Source organism: Helianthus annuus, chromosome 17 (genome assembly GCF_002127325.2).
Source record: "Helianthus annuus cultivar XRQ/B chromosome 17, HanXRQr2.0-SUNRISE, whole genome shotgun sequence".
Lineage (NCBI taxonomy): Eukaryota > Viridiplantae > Streptophyta > Magnoliopsida > Asterales > Asteraceae > Helianthus > Helianthus annuus.
Window position 1 is genome coordinate 59,907,662 of NC_035449.2, and position 21,419 is coordinate 59,929,080.

Consider the following 21,419-nt stretch of genomic DNA (forward strand, 5'->3'; position numbering starts at 1 on the left):
TAAGCACATGGTACAACCCAATACAACATAAACAAACTAATAAACATGTGGTACAATCCACATATGCACTAACATGTTTCAAATTGATAGTTTTGAAGCCAAACAAAACAAAACCCAAAGTTAATAACCAAAATAGATACTACAAATTAAGCATATAGTACAGCCTAATACAACATAAACAAACTAATAAGCATGTGATACAAACCACATATACACTAACATGTTTCAAATTGATAGTATATAATAGTTGATTGTAAGACTAAGAATTAAATTTTCTTATATATTGTTATTTTATGTTGGTTGTAAGACTAAGAACTAAATTTTCTTATATATTGTTATTATATATATATATATATATATATATATATATATATATATATAAAGCTAGGGTACTATTCAATATTAACATAGACTTAGAATTAAACTAGTAGATGCCCCGCCTGCGTTGCGGGGCAATGGCCGAATAATTCTCAATCAATTAAAAAAAAGACTACTATAACTTTGCTATGAAAAAAAAAAACGATGATAAGACCGTAATTTTGGACTCAGGGCAAAACTGTAATTTTTCAGGACTAATGAGCCAGTGGTAGGCAGCTAGAGTTATGCGTCGCCCGCGTTGCGGGGCACTAAACAGAGTATTTCTTAGGGTAATAACATATACGCCTTTATGTTGTTTAGTTATACATGCTACGTATAACACGATATCAAAAAAAGTCACATCAAGTTAACCAATTAAAGAAAAACAGTACCATAGTTATGATAAAAAAATTAACTAAAACGATGACAAGCGTGTAACTTAGAGTTGGGGGCAAAACAATAATTTGTCAGGACCAATTAGCGAGTGCTAGACAGCTGTTTGGCATGAATAAAAACAAAATTAAGTCAACAAAGTAAAATAAAACACTACCATGGTTTTGCCAAAGGAAAAATAACGATGATAAGATTGCAATTTTTAGCTGAGGTAAAATCGTAATTTTAAAATGGAGGTAAAATAATATTTTGAACTGAGGGCAAAACCGTTTTTTTTTATTTTGATATGGGGGCAAAATCGTAATATTTTAGCTGCGGGCAAAACCGTAATTTTTAGCTAGGGGCAAAATCGTAATATTAAACTGGGAACAAAATCGTAATTTGACAGGACTCTAGTTGAGGGCAAAACCATATTTTTATTTTGGACTGGGAGCAAAATTGTATTTTTTAACTGACGGTAAAATCGTACATTTACGCAAGAGGCAAAAGCAAAATTTTATTTTGAATCGAGGGCGAAATCTAATTTTACACCTGAGATAAAATTCTAATTTGGCATCACCTATAAATAACTATTATATAAAAAATGAAAAAAAAAACAAAACAAAACAAAAGTCAAGCCGCCAAAAGTGGCCAATCACCTAGCAAAACTATTACATGACGTCAGCAAAACTTCATAATGTATATGTTGATAATGATAATTTTCTTATATATTGTTATTATATATATAAAAACCTATGGTAATATTCAATATTAACCTACAAATACATATTCCATGATGGAAAATATTAACAATCAACCATTGTTCAACCTACAAATAAATTTCCATGCTAGAAAATAGTAATAATTAACCATTGGTCAAAAGAGGTGGCATGCTTAATTTTTTTTCATTGCGTATTTTAACTTAAAATATAGAGTAAATTATCACAATCGTTGTTTAGGTCTGTTTGTCAGTTTCGTCCGAATTGACTTTTTTGTAACAAATAGCTCTTCATCTTTGGCATTTTTTGGCATTTTCATCCAAACCACTAACTTAGTTAATTTTTCTGTTAAGTTGAAGGATATTTGGATGAATCTGGTAAATATAAAACCTCAGGGACGATTTTGGCAATTTACGAAAAATTTTTTTAATTTATTTCATTTAGTTAATTTTGTCACATATATATAAAACAGAATATACATGTAGTTCTTATAAAAAGTTAATAGTTTTGTCACATAATTTTTATAAATTGTCATCCAACCACTAACTCAGTTATTTTTTTCTATTAAAGTGAAGGATCTTTTAAATTTCATAAAGTAAGACAAAAATTAATGAGTTAATAGCCAAAATGGTCCCTGAGGTTTGCTCACTTTTGCCACTTTAGTCCAAAATCCAAAATCTTTAAATCTGAGTCCCTGAGGTTTGCATTTTGTTGCCATTTTAGTCTAAATTTCAAAAACCTTCTTTTTGTACTGTTGCAACCAGCCTATTTTGTCCTTTTTTGACTAGGTCCCTGGGTTCTTGATCTGGGTTTGTTATAATAACTCATAAAAATGACCAAAATACCCTTGCACAAAAGGACAAAATAGGCTGGTTGCAACAGTAAAAAAGGGGGTTTTTGAAATTTGGACTAAAATGGCAACAAAATGCAAACCTCAGGGACCCAGATTTAAAAATTTTGGATTTTGAACTAAAGTGGCAAAAATGAGCAAACCTCATGGACCATTAACTCAAAATTAATTCCCAATTTATATATATATATATATATATATATATATATATATATATATATATATATATAAGTATTATAAAAATAAAATCTATCAGCCTCTAAATTTTATAAAACTAAAATGCTAATGATCTTATAGAAAAAGGTAAAATAAACAAATTTTATCATATGTACCAAGTTTGTAATTCATCTTCTACTTTTTAAATTCGTTCCTAACAAAAAACAGAAGCCACTGCCCCCCCCCCCATCAAACAATGTATCGTAACCAAACCTTAATTACCCACCAAATAGTAAGTATAATGCCATGAACCAAAAGTTCTTTACTCAAACCACTCGGAATAAATATTAGTTAGTTACCGTCATAAACTTAATTAGATAAATATTTTATTTCTGCCAACATATTTCTTAGGTACTCAACACATTTAAAAAATTATAAAGTTTTACAATTTTTTTCTATCTCTACACTAGATTAAATACTAAAAGTGGTAATCGATTGTTATGTGTTGTATACCATTGATATTTATTTTGTATATCGTTTTTTCTTTATAAAATTGATCTATATAAAAAACTGGATATTAATTTCTGTCTTAATTTATAAAATTTAAAACATCCTTCACCTTAACAGAAAAAATAAAATGAGTTAGTGATTTGAATGAAAATTTATAAAAATTATGTGACAAAACTATTATTTTTTTTATAAAAACGGCATATATATGTGAAAAAATTAATTAATTAAAAGAAATTAAAAAGAGTTTGAGTAAATTGCCAAAATCGTCCCTTAGGTTTTATATTTTTCAGTTTCATCCAAATATCCTTCAACTTAACATAAAAAGTAAACTAAGTTAATGGTTTGGATGAAAATGGCAAAACATGCCAAAGGTGAAGGGTTGTTTGGCAAAAAAAAATCATTTTGAATGAAACTGGCAAACAGGCTTAAACCTCAGGGTTGATTTTGGCGATTTACTCTAAAATATATTTAAACAATTGAAGCAAACTCATGTATTAAAATGACATATGCTGGAGTGGTTGATGCATTATAAGCAAACTAGGTTATAATTCTATGTATGACACGAGTTGATAAATGTAATGTTTTATAGTTAGTAATAAAAGGTTGTGTTTTAAAAAGGCCGAAAATAGTGAACCATTGTTATTGGTGAAAAAGGGCAGCAAAAGAGGCGACATGCTTAATTTTTTTAATTACGTATTTTAACTTAATATATTTAAACAACTGAAAGCAAACCCATGTATTAAAATGACATGTGGTCAGGGGCAGATTTACAGCCAAGAAGGGGGTTCCTAGGAACCCGTTCAGTTCGTGATTTATAGTGTTACGTCATATACAAAAATCTGAAGGAACCCTTTAGCATTTTGTAAAGGAGCCTTTAACCAAAGGTGTAGTCTGGTCTACTGGTAAAACGCGCGTTTGTTATACTGCTGTTCCCGAGTTCGAGTCGGGTTTAAGCAATTTTTATCGAATTTTTTTGCTAAGGTATATTGAGGCAGCATTGAATTCAGCAACAGCGTCGATGAGATCAGCGATGAAGACGGTTTTTGGTAAGGGGAAGACTTATCATCCTTCGTAAATGGATCTAATGATCATGAGTGATTGAATTGACTATTTGCATTTTATGTTCTTGTTGTTTTCAAATTGTTGGTATGATGTTTCGGTCGATAAGAAATTGAGGAACTATGTTTTAAATACTAAAAATGTCTGAATGATTTGAGGATGTATGTAAAGAAGTTGGTGATGATAATAATGCAAATTGTACACTTTATTTCATGAGTTCTTAGTGCTAAGTAAATCTATGCATCAAGGTGTAAATTTCAGTCGAGCTAATCGGGGTATGTATACATCAGTTTAGATGTTTGGAGGGATTTATCAATTATCACTTTAAAGCTTTGATTTTCTTGTTTCGATATTGAATCCCATAGTGGACATTGGTGTATCGGCTTCATAGTGTGTAAAATGGTGTCTCTCCTTACGAAGGAAGGTTTGAGTCCCATAGTTGGCAATGCTGTAAATTGGAATTAGAATTAGATTGTTGTACAAAAAGCTATATTCCTTAAAAAGTTTTAGAAAGAAAAGTTTAAAATGAATAGGTTTGTGATTGATTAGGTTTTTTGAGCAAATGACAATGTTATTTTCATTATTGTATCGTATTTTTAGTATTTTTATTATGTGATTAACTTTACCCGTTCCGAACCGTCGAACTAACCCGTATTTTTTTAATGTTCCGACATATGATGCGGGAACATTTAAAAAAGTGAACCCCTTAGAAAAAAATCTTGGATCCACCACTGCATGTGGTGGAGTGGTTGACGTAATTATAAGCAAACTAGGTTATAATTTCGTGTATTACACGAGTTGATAAATGTAATGTTTTACGGTTAGTAATAAAAGATTATGTTTAAAAATGCCGGAAATAATAAACCATTTTTATTGGTGAAAAATGGCGGCAAACTATTGTTATCGATGAAAAATGAGGCAACCAACCAGTAAATACCATGTGACATCCACTAGGTCCTTTATTATTCTTTTAGTTGCTTCATTTTTAATGTTAGTTGAAAGAAAAACTTAGTATTAAAATGGTGTGTGAAGAAGTGCTTGATTTATGCTAAACCTAATGAAGCGACCCGGGTTTGAAACTCGGGAAAGGCAAAGTTTTGCCTTTTTCTTAAAATATTGAATTTAATATCCCTTAATTTTACCCCTTTTTTTCCCTTAACTCGGTCTATGCTACTACTCTTCGACTTTAATAAAGTTACTTTATAGTTCTTAAAGTTTATAAATGCTTTTTCTTTCGACGATCTACGTCTCCAAGTTATCTTATTAAGATTGCGTCATGAATAACATGGACAAGTATGAATAACATGGACAAGTAGCTGAGAAAAAAGCAAAACTGAGAAATATTTGGTTTAACGCCCCGCTACATGGACGGGGAATTCTTTGCTTGTTATCTACAAATATCTATATATTTGCCTGCATTACGAGGTATACTTTTGATTTTCTTAAATGGAAAGCTAGCTCTACTAATCATTTTTATTGGTGAAAAATGGCGGCAAACTATTGTTATTGATGAAAATGAGGCAACCAACCAGTATGTGACATCCACTAGGTCCTTTATTATTCTTTTAGTTGCTTCATTTTTAATGTTAGTCGAAAGAAAAACTTAGTATTAAAATGGTGTGTGGAGAAGTGCTTGATTTATGCTAAACCTAATGAAGCGACCCGGGTTTGAAACTCGGGAAGGGCAAAGTTTTGCCTTTTTCTTAAAATATTGAATTTAATATCCCTTAATTTTACCCCTTTTTTTCCCTTAACTCGGTCTACGCTACTACTATTCGACTTTAATAAAGTTACTTTATAGTTCCTAAAGTTTATAAATGTTTTTTCTTTTGACGATGGTGTTTTCATCTACGTCTCCAAGTTATTAAGATTGCGTTATGAATAACATGGACAAGTAGCTGAGAAAAAAAGCAAAACTGAGAAATATTCGGTTTAGCGTCCCGCTACATGGACAGGGAATTCTTTGCTTGTTATCTACAAATATTTATATATTTGCCTGCATTACGAGGTATACTTTTGATTTTCATCTTATGTGGTTAGTTTTATATAATATATGAATCGTCGATGCATGTACTTAACTTGGTTAAATCGAGACCTTACAATAGAAAATCGTAATACGTGATTGGAATTTAACGAAAAACATATGTAATCCTTTATCCGTAAAAGTATTGGCTTAGGTGCTGCTGTTGTGGGTCCTGTTTATGTTTGGCTACAGCTCCTCGCTAGCTTTTTATCTCAATAAAATTCACTCGTTCAAAAATCTATCAAAATTAATTCCTAGCTTGTCTCATAATAATAATACCAACGACCTCTTCTTTCCTTGTCTAATTATCTTGACTTTGAGTCAATATTCATATATTTCTCTCAAAGTAAAACACACTTCTAGTGGAATATATGACTTTTGAGTCAATACTAGTATTCGACCATCCAGTGTGAAGCACGTCCAGTGACCAGTGTGAAGCACGTTCATTCATATATTAATCCAGTGTGAAGCACGTCCAGAATTTTAATGCTGTAGTCAAAGTAGTCGTTTGCTAAGGACATTGACTCCTATTGGTCTATGTCACCATATAGTGTTTATACAACAATGTTTGTATTCGAAGTGTAATTAATATGGCCTTGAAAATATTCTCTAGATATTTATTTCTCCTAAAGTAAAACACACTACTTGTGGAAAATGTGACATTGCCCAAATTTTCTTTTTCTTTTTCTAAAGTAAAAGTACACACTACTTGTGGAAAATGTAACATTGCCTGAATTTTCTTTTTGTGTTTCTTTTTTTTTCTTTTTCCTTTTTTAAGAAGAGAAAAGGTTAGGCCCTCAAGTATAAATTAGGACACACAACCCATATTTTATAATAACAAGAGAACATGAAAAGGCAAATGAAGTCTTCTTGTTCACACTTGTTTCTTTTTTTATCTCTAGCTCTACTAATCATTTCACTTCCAAAGTTTGCTTCTGCATCTTTTGAAGAAGCCAATGCTCTTCTTAAATGGAAAGCTAGCCTCCAAATTCCAAACAACTCCCTGCTATCTTCTTGGACTCCCCTCCCTATGAATGCTACTACTTCGACTCCATGCACTTCATGGTTCGGTGTAGGTTGCAATGATTATTGGTCCATTTACAGGTTGAACCTCACATCATCTCAATTAAACGGTACTCTTGACCAGTTCCCATTCTCTTTTCTCCACAACCTTTCTCATTTTGAGCTTAGTGTAAATGAATTTTTCGGTCCAATCCCCGCACAAATTTGGCTCCTGTCCAAACTTGTTTATCTTGATCTTTCAGGGAATAAGTTTTCTGGGGTAATCCCACCGGAAATAGGGATGTTAGCCAGTCTTGAAACCCTCCATCTTTTTGATAATAACTTAAATGGTTCAATACCACAAGAGATTGGTCAACTGAGTTCTCTCTCTGAGCTTGCCTTGTATAATAATTCTCTTGAAGGAGAATTGCCTATAACATTAGGCAACTTAAAAAACTTGGGTTACCTATATCTTGATTATAATAAGCTTTCTGGTCAAATTCCAAATGAGTTTGGCAACCTTATCAATCTTGTGGAAGTGTACATCAGTAACAATTTTCTGAATGGTCCTATCCCACCTACCATTGGGAATTTGACCCGGCTTACCGTCTTGTACCTTTTCAATAACACGTTGAATGGTACGATCCCACAAGAAATCGGGAGCCTGGTCTCACTTGAGAGGCTCAGCCTCTTTTCAAATCATCTGTCAGGCCCAATTCCTTCATCATTGGGTAATTTGAAATCTTTGAATCTCCTTCACTTGTACCAAAATCAACTCTCTGGAACCATTCCTACTGAACTAGGAAATTTGAAGTCTCTCACTGCGTTACTACTGAGTGAAAACCAACTCAATGGTTCTATTCCTTCATCACTAAAAAAATTGAGAAAGCTACAGTATTTGTATGTTCGTGTGAACAAATTATCTGGTACTATACCACAAGGAGTACTCGCAAGCCTAGACATGCTCGAGGTAGAAATGGACAATAATCAATTGTCTGGACGTTTGCCTGAAGATTTGTGCCATGGGGGAAAGCTTCAATACTTATCATTAAGTAATAATCATCTCACCGGTCTCATACCAAACGGCCTACGAAATTGCTCCAGCTTAATAAGAGGTCAGTTCAATTTTAACCAATTTAATGGAGATATATCAAATAGTTTTGGGGTGCATCCAAGTTTAGATCTACTCGACATCAGTCATAACAACTTTCATGGGCAATTGTCTCAAAACTGGAGTAAATGCAATAACGTGACAACCTTGTTGATGGGATATAACAACATTAGTGGTTGCATACCACCCGAGTTTGGAAATTTAACTCGACTACAAAAACTTGATCTTTCTTCAAATAATTTGGCTTGTGGGATTCCAAAGGAACTTGGAAAGGTGAAGGGTATGTTGTATTTGTTCTTACAAGATAACAAACTTTCGGGTGTGATACCTCAAGAGCTTAAATCACTTCATAATCTGCTTACTCTCGATCTATCTACCAACAAATTGAATGGGTCAATATCGAGATATATTGGTAAGTGGGAACAAATCTATTACTTGAATCTTAGTAATAACAAGCTCAGCGGAAAAATCCCATCTGAGGTTGGTAAACTAGGTCAACTAAACACACTTGATTTCTCTTGGAATTTACTCACGAAAGAGATACCATCTGAAATTCAAAGTTTGGTGACTTTGGAAAGTCTGAACCTTTCACATAATAGATTATCTGGTTTGATTCCTGATGCCTTTGGTAAATTGCCTGGTGGGATTGATGTCAACTTGTCTTACAATGAGTTGGTAGGTCCGGTTCCCACCTCATTTCCCATCTTCAAAAATTCTACCATACAAGTATTCCAAGGCAATCCAGGTTTGTGTGGAAATGTTACAGGAATGAAACTTTGTGAAAGTCAACAAGTTACAGTGAAGAAAAATAATGATAGCTTTCACTATAGGCTCATCCTTGTAATATTGCTTCCTCTATTCGGGGCAATGTTACTATGCGGCCTCCATGCTTGTCGACAAAAAAAGAAAAGGTCTTCTCCGGTAGAAGTAGGACCATTGGTTGAAAAAAGTAATGATTTTTTCTCGATATCAAATTTTGATGGACGGGCAGTGTATGATGAAATCCTAAAGGTGACAAATGATTTTAATGATGCATATTGTATTGGCACCGGAGGGTATGGCTCCGTGTATAAAGCGGAATTGCAACCAAACAATATTACAGTGGCTGTGAAGAAAATTCATTCTTCATCATCTGACAAAGTTGATCATACGGCTTTCCTTAATGAGGTACGAGCTTTAACCAACATAAGGCATCGGAACATAGTGAAACTCTTTGGATTTTGTTTCCATGCTCGACACTCATTTTTAATTTATGAATACCTTGAAAAGGGAAGCCTCAGATCAATCTTAAGTGCTGATATCATAGCAAAGGAATTAGATTGGTTGAAAAGGGTCAAAATTGTAAGGGCTATAGCTAATGGCTTAACTTATATGCACCACGATTGCTCACCTCCAATAATTCATAGAGACATTTCAGGAGCCAACATCCTTCTTGATTCTGATTATGAGGCACATATATCTGATTTTGGCACATCCAAACTTCTAAAGCTAGACTCCTCAAATTGGACAACAATTGCAGGCACATATGGTTATATAGCGCCAGGTAACTTGTTTTGTTCTATTTAGATATACGTGTGAATGTTGGAACGTTTTTGTATGATTGCTTTTTTTTAACTGCAAGTATGTTTTTATGATTGATATTACCTTTTTATTTTCTTTTATTTACATGTTTGTTCCATGTAGAACTTGCTTATACAATGGTTGCAACGGAGAAATGTGATGTGTATAGCTTTGGAGTTGTTGCACTAGAAGTGATCATGGGAAAGCATCCTGGAGAACTCATAACATCTTTACAAAGTTTGCCTGCTGAGTATCTGTTGCCTGCCAATGTGGGAGATAGTCGGATACCGCCACCGTCACTCCATGCTGAAAAACTAGTGAAATCCGTTTTGATTATTTCAAGGGATTGTTTGAACTCTAACCCACAAGAAAGGCCAACAATGCGACAAGTTTCAAACATCTTGGCAATGGATGATGAACTGTGGATTGATATCCCTAAATAATTGGTTTGTTAATATATGTAGTGTACTTGGACTTCCATCTTTATTTAGTTCTCTTAAGCTTTGTATAATGCATCCTCATTACATGTATACGGATGTCTTATGTTATGTTTTTCTTATTGCATTATGTGCTAGTATTAAAACAATAATCGTCAATTCCTTTTGTTATTCAAACTTGTTACATGTGATGGCCTTTCATGTGGCTTAGAGTTCAAACACTCTTTAACAGAATCAAAACGCGCAATAATATAATAGCTATAATAACCAACATGCCCAACACGATTTTGATTGATGTTGGTGGAGTTGTAGGTCGTGGCGGCTGGTGGTAAGTGGTGGAGGCAGGTGGTGGTGAGTGAGTGTGTGTGTGTGTGTGTGTGTTTGTGAGAGAGACATACAATGGCTTAAAAGGGTGAATAAGAAGGTTGGTGCGTCCCACCTTTAATTTTAATATATCTATTTAGTGTTTTAATTTAATACTAAGGGCATGTTGGTCATTTTACATGGAGTTAATGGAGAAAACTAACGGACATCCACTCTAGGGACTATCCGAGTAACAAACTGTCAAACCACATGGAGTACCGGTGTAATTTCCAAAAGTTGAAAACTATAGGTGTTATTTTACAAAACCACAGGGACTAACCGGGCATTTTACTCTAGTTATATGGTAACAAAAAGCATGTCAAGATTCTTTAGAAAAAACAAAGATCCTAGTTGTAAACAATATCATTATACATTTTACAAGCTAAAAATCAATGATTCTTTTTCTTGGATTTAAAAACCATGTTTCACAAAGTTAAAAGAGATAATTGTTTAGGGACATGATGTATGAATCATCATATACAGGTAACTGTGTATAAAGGTGCAAAATCGGATTCAAACCTTAAACCAGTTCGAGTCGGTCAACAAAAGTGGAAATTGATTTTGATTTCAAATTGGTTCGGGTTTTGTCAGTTTTTTGAACGAATTTGACCAGTGTTGACCCTGTTTTACTTGTTTCGTTCGGGTTTAGCCAGTTTCGGTTCCAAAACTTTTCTATGTATATTGGTTTTGATTTCAGTTTGGGTCCCGGTTTTGGTTCTCAAACCGGTTTGGTTGTGCACCTCTAGCTGTGCAGCCAAAATGTCTAGTTGATGGTGATGGCATTTTCTGATGAGCGACAAATAGCAAAACAAGAAGCCTGCCAATATGTTTGGCGGCCCACTTGACATATAGTCCACTAGTAACAGCCCATCAGCACAAAAGCCCATAAATCCTATCAACGGCCCAGTAATTCAAATCTTTTATAGCCTAGCAGTCCATATACTAAAAATGCAATTACTAATTTACTATAGTCTATACAACAATAAAAACAAAGATGAATTAGAACCAATATTATTGATGTATTTTAATTTTTAATCGTTTTAAACACAAAATTTTTAAAACCCCCTAATCTCCTGTGTAGTTTCCCTCTTTTGTATTTTTTAAATAGAAAGATAACATAAAATTAAATCAATATATCCAATTGGACATTGCCTATCGATATGTAGTCAATTGCACCCTGTCACAAAGTTTGAAACCCATCTACCTAACATTGACCAGTAGTGGGGCCTGAACATATTTATGGATCAACAAATCTATTTCATATGGCCAACAACTTCACCTTAAACTAATCTAAATCTAATGACGAGATATGATTAATATAGCATAGCTAGGCTACAACACCAACAACCTAAGTAGAAATTAAGACAAGTTATAGAAAACCTAACCTCTTAAGGTTTATTACCTTAGAAATACTTTGTCAATCCCATTAACAGAATATAGAAACATAAAGAATGATCGTGTCATACCAATTCCATTTGCCATTTTGGTTCCTGAGGTTTGGTCACTTTTGACACTTTAGTTCAAAACTCAAACTTTTTACATCTGGGTCCTTGTGGTTTCAGTTTTATTGTCATTTTGCTTCAAAAGTGAAATCATGTCATATTTGTCTTATAACATCCTGCTATTTTGTCCTTTATTCAGGGGCAAAATGGTCATTATATAGATGAAAAAAATGTTTAAACAAAAACAAACTCTGCACTCTCTCTCTCTCTCACTCTCTCTCTCTCTCTCTAAACACCCCTCTGTCTGTCTCTCTTCTCTATCTCTATCACAGGCTCAATGGTGGAGACGGTAGTGGATGATAATGGTAGAGACAATGGCGGTGGTGGATGTTAGTGGTGGAGACGATGGCGGTGGTGGATCTTAATGGTGGAGACGGTGGTGCATGTTAATGGTGGAGGCGGTGGTGTCACACCCCGATATTTCCACGTATTACCGGTGGGCCCGGTGGGGAGTATCGTGACGTAGTTGATATCATCATAGTCAAACAACACAATTTAAATGCACAGCGGAAGCAAAAGATAAATATATTACAATCTGATTCAAAAGTAATATCAAATATTACAACGGAATGTAAGATGGATCCACAGGCGGATCTTAAAATAGAAAGATAATATTGTTCAACAAACTTTAGGCATCTAGAACTTGCGAGATTCCTTATTGGCGCCCTGAGCTCCCAGCCAATTATGTATAGTACCTGTCACTTAATCTTTTTGGGAAAATACGTCAGTTTACACTGGTAAATACAACTTAACTGACTCATTTTGAAAATGTTTTAAAAAATTTATTTAAATGCACATGGCACAAAACTTTTATAACTTGGGACAATTATATAAAAATAATCTTGTATACAGATTTACATTGTTCGTTATACGTTTAGGGCCCGATGTAGAAACCGAGTCAAGATTAACAGACACGCCACAAGTATAGGCCCACAAGAGAGTGAGATACCGTTTCCCTTATGCAACTGTCAGGTGTACGCCTACACCTCGTGCATAAGACGTGGCCATTTTTATTATACAATGATGCCAAGGATATCCGGGACATGGTCATTAACCCCTAAAGGCCTTTATTTCAAACAAGACAGATTAAAGCGGGTTACCTCAATAATTTAATCACAATACGATTAAACATTCAATACCCGACCAAGCGGTATTATTATAATACCGTATCCCAAGCCCGTATAGGGAAAATAAGTTAAGAGTATTTACCTGAGCTAAAAATGCAATTTATACTCAGCCGTATATCCTAATCAGCAAGTGCAAGTATCTTTACTGGGGCTCTTAATCTGGAACGAAGGTTTTTAATAACCTATTAAATTCCTAACGGGTCTTAAATAAGCCTATGCTTAGACCGGTTAGTTTTAAAGGATGATACGGTTCAAAACGCATGATTATGCGAAGACCGGATTAGAATGTGGTTTAGACCCAACAAGCTTGTATACTTGTGTAATAAGGGTAAACTAAACACATTCTGGATTTTGAGATAAAAATGATAAGGTTTGACCCGTTTCGGCTAATTTATGTAAACTAGTTACATAAGCCGATCCGAATGCGAAAAGAGCGTAACGAGTAACCATAAGAGTCATGAACAGGTTTCTTAAGTTAATATTCCTTAAATATGTTGTGATATCAATAGGATACCTTCCATTATGCCCTAAACGAATTTAAAACCAATTTATGCCCCGTAGGGGTATTTCAGTCATTTTAAATATTATAAAAGAGATTAAAAATTATTCTGAGTTACAGATCTGATTTAATCAGTAAATATACTTAATTTAATAAGTTATAACAGTAGGGTATCATATATATGTGAAATTTATTAATTATAACCATACTATGCACCGTAGGGGCATTTTGGTAATTTCACATAGGCTTAAAAGGTCAAAACTGAAAACCTGAGTTTAAAACTTCTCCTTACTGTTAAAATATAAAAATTTACTGAATATATCAGTAGGTATCAACCCTCATATGTTTAAAATAGTTTTGATACATACTATGCGTTAAAAACGCTTAAAAAGACGATTTGGAGCCATTTCCGGGTTTTCAAAGGAAAGCTGAAGTTTTTATTATTCCAGAAGGCTCAAAATATTTTATTTATCATATTAGATCAGTAGAAAAAGGTTTGGTATCAAAAGGATTTGTAAAACTCATTTTATAGCCCAAAAGGGCAAAACCGACAACTACCGAATCAAGCTTAGAACCCTATGTTATGCTCAGCCTAAAAATAAATAAAAAATCTCAAAAAATCCCAAAATATTATTTTATATCAGTAGGTGTAAAGTTTGGTATCAAAAATTGGGTTTAGATAGGCTATATGCTAATTATGTCGTTTGATTAACAAAAAGCTTTCTAATTACGCTATTGAGCGTAACTCCTAATCTAGACCTCAAACTGATGTCAAATTTTAGGGACAAGTTTATAAATCAGTAATAAAGATTAGTTCTCTCACATTTTCAAAATTCTCGTTTTAGGGTCAAAAGGGCATAACGGTCAACATTTAGGCATATAACGGAAACACGCATGAACTAGGATTTCTATGGAACCAAGTTGTATAACCTTGGAGGGTTATACTAACTTATAATATGGTCCTAATGGAATCCTAAGGCATATCTAAACTAAGCTAAATCGGGTCAGAACTGAAAGTCAAAGCAAAAGTCAACTTTTGCGACTTTCGGTTCCGAACCGAGCCTATACTTAGCATTGTCGGGTTGAACATGCTTAGACATGTTCAACTAATATTTACCCAGTTATTAAAGTGAGAAAACTGATTTTATGGTTTCTTATATTAATAGTTATGAATTTATTTAAAACTAACCCGTTTGACTTTCATTTGACCCGACAATTTAACTAAGTAAACGTGGTAATTAGGATGTGCCCCTTTGAGGGTCAAACACCTACCTAATTACGATCACGTAGCCATGTTCGTTGCGAACAATGGCTTAACCGATTAAAAGTCAAAGCGTTTATCGCAAACGCGTGACTTTTCGGCTATAAACGCTAAATATTTAAACTAAGCACGAAGGACACTTACAAAAGGGTCCAAGCAAGGATGGAATTGATCTAGGATGTTCAGGTATGAAGCACAAGAGCTCCAACTTAGAACAATTCAGATCAAGGTGTGGAATGGGAGCAAAATTAATGGGGTATATATAGGAAAAAAAGAACCGTTAGGATCGTTTCTTGTAAAAGGGGGCACAATCTAAGCCGTACACTTGTCATACTCTGATTGGCCACCTTGATGGGCACACAAACCAGCCCATAGATTGCTAAAACAAGCAAAGAAAACAAGTGCAAGCTGCTGGGTTTGTGTAAACTGGTTTCTGCTATGCTGGGACTCCTTTACGGACTGTAAGAGGTCCTATACGGTCCGTAAGGACCCTATGTACTGGCAGGAACTTTCAGCAATTGGCAGAACATGCCCCTGCATCCCCAAACTTGATTTTTGATGCGTTTTGGCACGTTTAAGCCCCGTTAACCCCATTTTAAGGCTCTAAGATGAAGTTAAAGTATAGGGAACATGAAGCATGCTCAAAAATATGCCGGATGTCGGTTCGTTTGGTCGTACGGTCACGTTGTTCGGCTAATTACGACGAAACACGGACGGACGCGAAAAACGAACCAAATTACGCGACGTATGGAATTTTATCAAGACAAACACTAAAATAAAACATTTTAGTGGTTACATAAATTTTTGGGTGTCCGGGTATATCCAGATTGTAAGATATGCACGAAAATGCAAACTTGTGCACTTTTTGACACTTTTAGTCCCTGCATGACTTAAAAGTTTATTTTTGCGCACCAAACATCTCTAAGCCTATATCTAAGCTATATAAAGGATAAATAGGGTATGTTTAACTTATGGTCATATTCCGGAAGGTCCGTTACCATACGAATCGACCTACTTTTGCAGTTTGACGCCATTAGTCCTTTAATTGCGCAAAGTAGCGCGAAATGTTGTTTAATGATATCTAAGCCTTCCATGGTCCATATTAATCATTCCCAAGCATATACTTAAACATTACTACGCTCCCGTTTGCTTAAATGGTCACGGAATGGCGTAGATTCAAAAGTTGACGCTTTAGGCCCCTCTATTGCGCAAACTTGCGCATCTCATCATTTATTAGTATTGAAGCCTCACCTAATCCATATTAGGCATCCTTGGAAGTATTACGATGCTTCGGGTTCGCTAAAAGGTCATTCAGAGGTATAATTGAACATATTGACACCTTTAACCCTTTATTGCGCAAACTTTCAATTAATCCTACAAACGGCTACACTTGATCGCCAAGGGGCTCATTTGTGAATGTAAATTTCGTGAGAGGTTATTTAGAAACTTATTTTAGGTATGCTAACACTTACATTCCTTTCAAAATCAAAGTTTTCGATTTTTCGAAAAATTAGTCCCTTAAATTCAATGTTTGACTTCATTAGGGTTTATTACACGTGTCAATACATCATTGGACGTGATTTTACGAGGTGTTACAAGTGGCAAATGATAAAAGCAAAGAAATAACTTCATCTTCCCTAAATGCAACAAACCCTAATACCCTAATCCAACGTCTTTGTCAAACATCAAAACTGAACTTGATTTAAAAGATGAAGGATCGGGATGAAATATGGAACATTCTGATGATTGTGAAGAAGATCGGAACCTGAATCGGATTTATTATTCTTGTGAAGCAGATCGGAACTTGATGGTTCATAAGAACGGTCGACTAGCTGCCAACATCAGATCGATTGTTGTTGTTGTGAAGCAGATCGGCCGGTTCGGTGATGTTGTTGACGATGACTTAACGCTTGTAAGTCATTATTCATGAAATAATCGATCGAAGTAAGTAATCGCTCGAACAGAATTTGAGCGATTATTTCAGATCTAAAATCTGAAACTTGTTTCTCTCTCTAAGTCGACTCTCACACACTCAACTGTTTGTACGATGAACATAGACGAAGAACAAACATGATTCGATGAAGATGAACCGGAATCGAACTTGAATCTGGTGAAAATAGATAGATTAGAAGCTGAATCTGAGATTGAATCTGATATGCCACTTGTTTCTGAGATTGTGCTTTTATATGGTCAAAGGGTCTAATTTAATTTATTTATTTTAATTTATAATGTTTATAATAAAAATAAAATGACCATTTTTTCCTGAGGAAAAGGACAAAATAGCAGGATGTTATAAGATAAATATGACCTGATTTCACTTTTGGACCAAAATGGCAATAAAACTGAAACCACAGGGAACCAGATGCAAAAGGTTTGAGTTTTGGACTAAAGTGGCAGAATTGACCAAACCTTGGGGACCAAACTGGCAGTTTACTTTTTAATATATAACTAGTAATTTTACCCTACGTATTACGGCGTAAGTCGGTTTGGTTCGCCACGTTAGAAATGAAAGGCACTAAAAGACGAAATACTAAAACGAATAAAAGTAGAGATACTAAACATGTATATTACAAAAGTTAAAGTAACGGGACTAAACATGTATATGACCAACGTTAACTAATAAGAAGAAAATTTTATTAAAGTAAAGGGACTAAACATGCATATTAGGAAAGTTAAAGTAGAAGGACTAAACATGTATATTAGGAAAGTTAAGGGTTAAAAAGTAAAATACAAAAAACTTTAAAAGGGGAAAAGAAGAAAAAAAAATAGAGGCGTAATATAAATGGTTTTTAGAACGAAATATTATATCGCAATAACTATTAGCTCTACTGGCATATGAGAGTAGAGGTGTTCAAAAAACTCGCGGCCCGCAGCTTGCTCGAAACTCGTTCGAAAAAAGTTCGGCTCGAAATTAGCTCGGCTGTAAACGAGCCAGCTCGGCTCGGTTTGTAAACGAGCTGAGCTCGAGCTTGGCCAGGCTCGGCTCGTGAGCCGGCTCGATAAGATTTACATCCTTATTTTTTTTGTCCCACATCGCGTAGAAGAGAAAAACTAAGGGAGTATCTTCTCTATAAAAAAAAAAGGTAAAGACAATGTACAAAGTGCGTTAACTTTTTATACTTGCATATTTAACCATTGGGTTAAATTAAATTGCAATTATGACCCTTAATCTATGAAGAGATTCATTTTTTAAGGCTTTTTAAATAGTAAATTTTGTGATTCTTTGTTATTAGATCGAGCTAGATTGAGCCGAGCCGACCTAGCTCGAATTTTAATCAATTCGAGCTCAACCCTCAAATCTCAGCTCGATTTGAACTTCAAGCTCGAGCCCGCTCGAATTGAGTTCGAGCCGAGCTCGATCTGGGTCGAGCTCGGTTCGTTTACAACCCTATATGAGAGAATAGGAGAGAGTGAAGATTTGAACCGAATGCCACATGTCTCAAGTTCAAAGCCGGTCCCAACCGGGTTTTACTAAAGTGGACCTTCGGATTGCTGGTTTTCCCCGGAACTAGAGATGTTGGGCGTGGGCTACTCAACGCTGTCTGTGATCGCAGGCGTATGGCCTTAATCACAAGTTTCCTGATGATTCTATGAAGAAAAAACGTTCAACCTGCTTGGTTCCCTGGTTTTAAAAACTAGTCTCAGTCAGTTATCTTTCTGTGTGTTCAATTGCACCGAACCAAGCGTCGCTGCCTTCAAAATTCCATCCCTTGCGTTATTCCCTTGATCGATTATAACACATGTTCCCTTGGATCGATTAACGTTTGCTCTCAAAGAGATAATTAAACACAAAATTGAAAGAACAATACAATGAGTTTGAATAAAACTTGCTTGATTTGTGAATTTTGTTCGATTTACGCATACATATGACAATGGGTTGATATAACCCTAATTACAATCGGCGTGTAGTTTGTAAAACGACACAACTTTAAACTTTTTACATAATTACATACATACCCCTAGACTTTCTAATATTTACAAACTAACCCAAACTGTTATAATTAGTTTATATATTTCAACATAGCTAATGATTGAACACTTGAGATCCGCGTACCAAATTTGTAATAGCTAAGGCTATGCGTTGTAGGTTGAGTAAAAAGTACATAACACACTATCACGTAGGCACTAGGCAATGAGCCTTCAACAAAACCATCCTTAACAAGGGCGTTGTGGTTTGACTAAAAAATAAACAAAAAAAAATGTGTGATTGATTGATTGGAGGTATACCCATCTCCTTACTAGAGGTGCACAAACCGGTTAATTTCTATAACTGGTTCGGTTAACCGGTTATGGCGGTTAATTTCTACTTTTTTGCTTTAACCGGTTATTGCTTTAACTGTTCCGATTAATCACTTTAACTGGTTAAGTTATTAATTGGTTATTTTCGGTTAATTAACCGGTTGTTGCCTTTTTTTGAATTTTTCGGTTAACCGGTCTACCGGTTAAAAAACCGGTTCCTATACTAAATATCTGTAGCTAGTTACTAATCGGCGGTTAAAATTAACCACTAACCGGTTAATAATCGGCTCCAATTAACTAACCAGTTTTTTTGTCCACCTCTACTTCTTACCCTCCCATGCCCATTAATGGTTGGCAAGACGCATTTTGGCGCCCAAACTTTCAAGATCCCGTTTTGGTGTTTCGCGTCTAATTAAGATGAGGGCGTTGATCACCACCTCACAACGTACACTCTAATAATAAAGGATCTTGTTCCCCACCTCATTGTGTTTCTTTCTAACCGAGTTAAAATTTGAAACTCTTATATTGCTAATATGAAACAAGTGAGAGGTATCAAACTATTACACTCTAATAACCGAGTTAAAACTTGAAACTCTTCATTTTGCTAATATGAAACAAGTGAGAGGTATCAAACTATAAGAGGGTCTACGAACTACGAAGAACAAGGTTTTTTTTTTTTTTTGAACGGCTAAAATCACATCAAACCTACCTCTTGCAGGATTTGAACCCACAACCACTTAGTTGGAGAATGAGGGAGGGGCGCTATAGAGCGCCAAAGAGGGTGAGGTGGCAACAGACGGTATACCACACAATGTGGTTTAAGAAACGATAAGCTTTTAATGCAGTAATAATTTTCTTTTAAGAAAAGAGATTTTTTCAAAGGGTGAATGGAGAAAATGAGCCCATTGCTTAAACATCTCCATATGTATATCTCTTTAAGTCTTTGAAACTTTTATGTTTTCAGCATCTCCAATGATATGCTTTGCGAATCAAGTCACGTTAGGGTCATCTAGACGGACCGTACAAACACACCCATTATCAGGTGCACGCCCCCTCTCACCTCCCCTTCTCACCGTCTTCACCAGTGGGCGTTCATCCCATGGATTTCCATCTCCTTCTCGCCTTCACGTCGGTTGTCAAGTCAGCTACGAACATCATGAAACCATTAAGATGCTCCTGTAAATATATTAAATAAAAGCTTTTTAGTTGTAAACATGTAAAATAATCTAGGGATATCATGAAAAAATAACAAAATCGCTAAGGTTAAAAACTTTAGTAAATCGTTTTTTTTTTTCCTATAAATATACAAGAATGTGCATACAAGTTATTTACATTTTAATTCAACCAATTTGATTACAATTTTAAGTGTAAGTTACCTTTTTTTTTTTGTAGTCTCGAAAAATATTGTCCATTGTCCAACACTAACAAGTAATTCAGCGAGTATTATTCGAATAACATTACCGCATAAATTAGATGTATTGCTTATTTCTTTTGTTATTATTGAAACTTATGATTAATTTCATTCCTTTTTTTTTTGTCAAATTCTCTTTTAATAAGAAAATGATAAGATTTATTTTCATTAGTTTTCTATCTCTTCATCAATTTTTTTTGTAACATGTGTCACAGTCTACTTACTTTGAAAAGAATAATTAACCACAAACAAAATTAGAAATTATAAACTATTTTAAGCCACATAATCAAGAATATCTTATCATGTGTACCTATTATATAAGATAAAAAGGCTATAACAAGTTGTAGCATGTGGCGCTCAGCTTTTGGTTTGTAAAATTCAACACTTTGTTGGCTCGATGATACTAGTCATGATTAAACACTAACTTTTTGACATTCTAGTTTCTCCACTTTCACATTCTTCTTCTTCTCGGTTGGGTTCTTGTATGTTTAATTATACATTCCAATCATCACACTAAGATGAGCTGTTGTAACTCATACATACATTATAAATACATACATACATGTCACTTATTACAACGGACCCGTTATAAAGCTCCACATGATCTATTGGTGTGTCTTTTGTTTAAAATTGAACTGCCTATGCAAATTATCTTCATAGCAGCTGCTGAATATGCTGTTAATGGTCCAAATGCATTAAGTATTTAAACTGGCTATGAAAATGCCCTGTTTTTTTTTCCACCGGTCCATTGTAAAAAAATCGCTCTTGAAAGTAGAGACGGGTGGTAAGAATATTCTTATTAAGGATTATTATTGGCCAATTGGTAAAGTGTGATGTTACTAAAATTCAATTCGCCTTTAT

General features: G+C 34.6%; 1 protein-coding gene across 1 annotated transcript; it reads left to right on the top strand.

The window, feature by feature from the left end:
• The first annotated feature begins 6,845 nt into the window (after positions 1-6,845).
• On the top strand, positions 6,846-10,333 carry LOC110922030 (MDIS1-interacting receptor like kinase 2). The gene is made up of 2 exons (XM_022166357.2): positions 6,846-9,702; positions 9,843-10,333. The coding sequence occupies exons 1-2, from the start codon at positions 6,894-6,896 to the stop codon at positions 10,160-10,162; spliced, it is 3,129 nt and encodes a 1,042-aa protein (XP_022022049.1). The 5' UTR covers positions 6,846-6,893; the 3' UTR covers positions 10,163-10,333.
• The last annotated feature ends 11,086 nt before the right edge of the window (positions 10,334-21,419 follow it).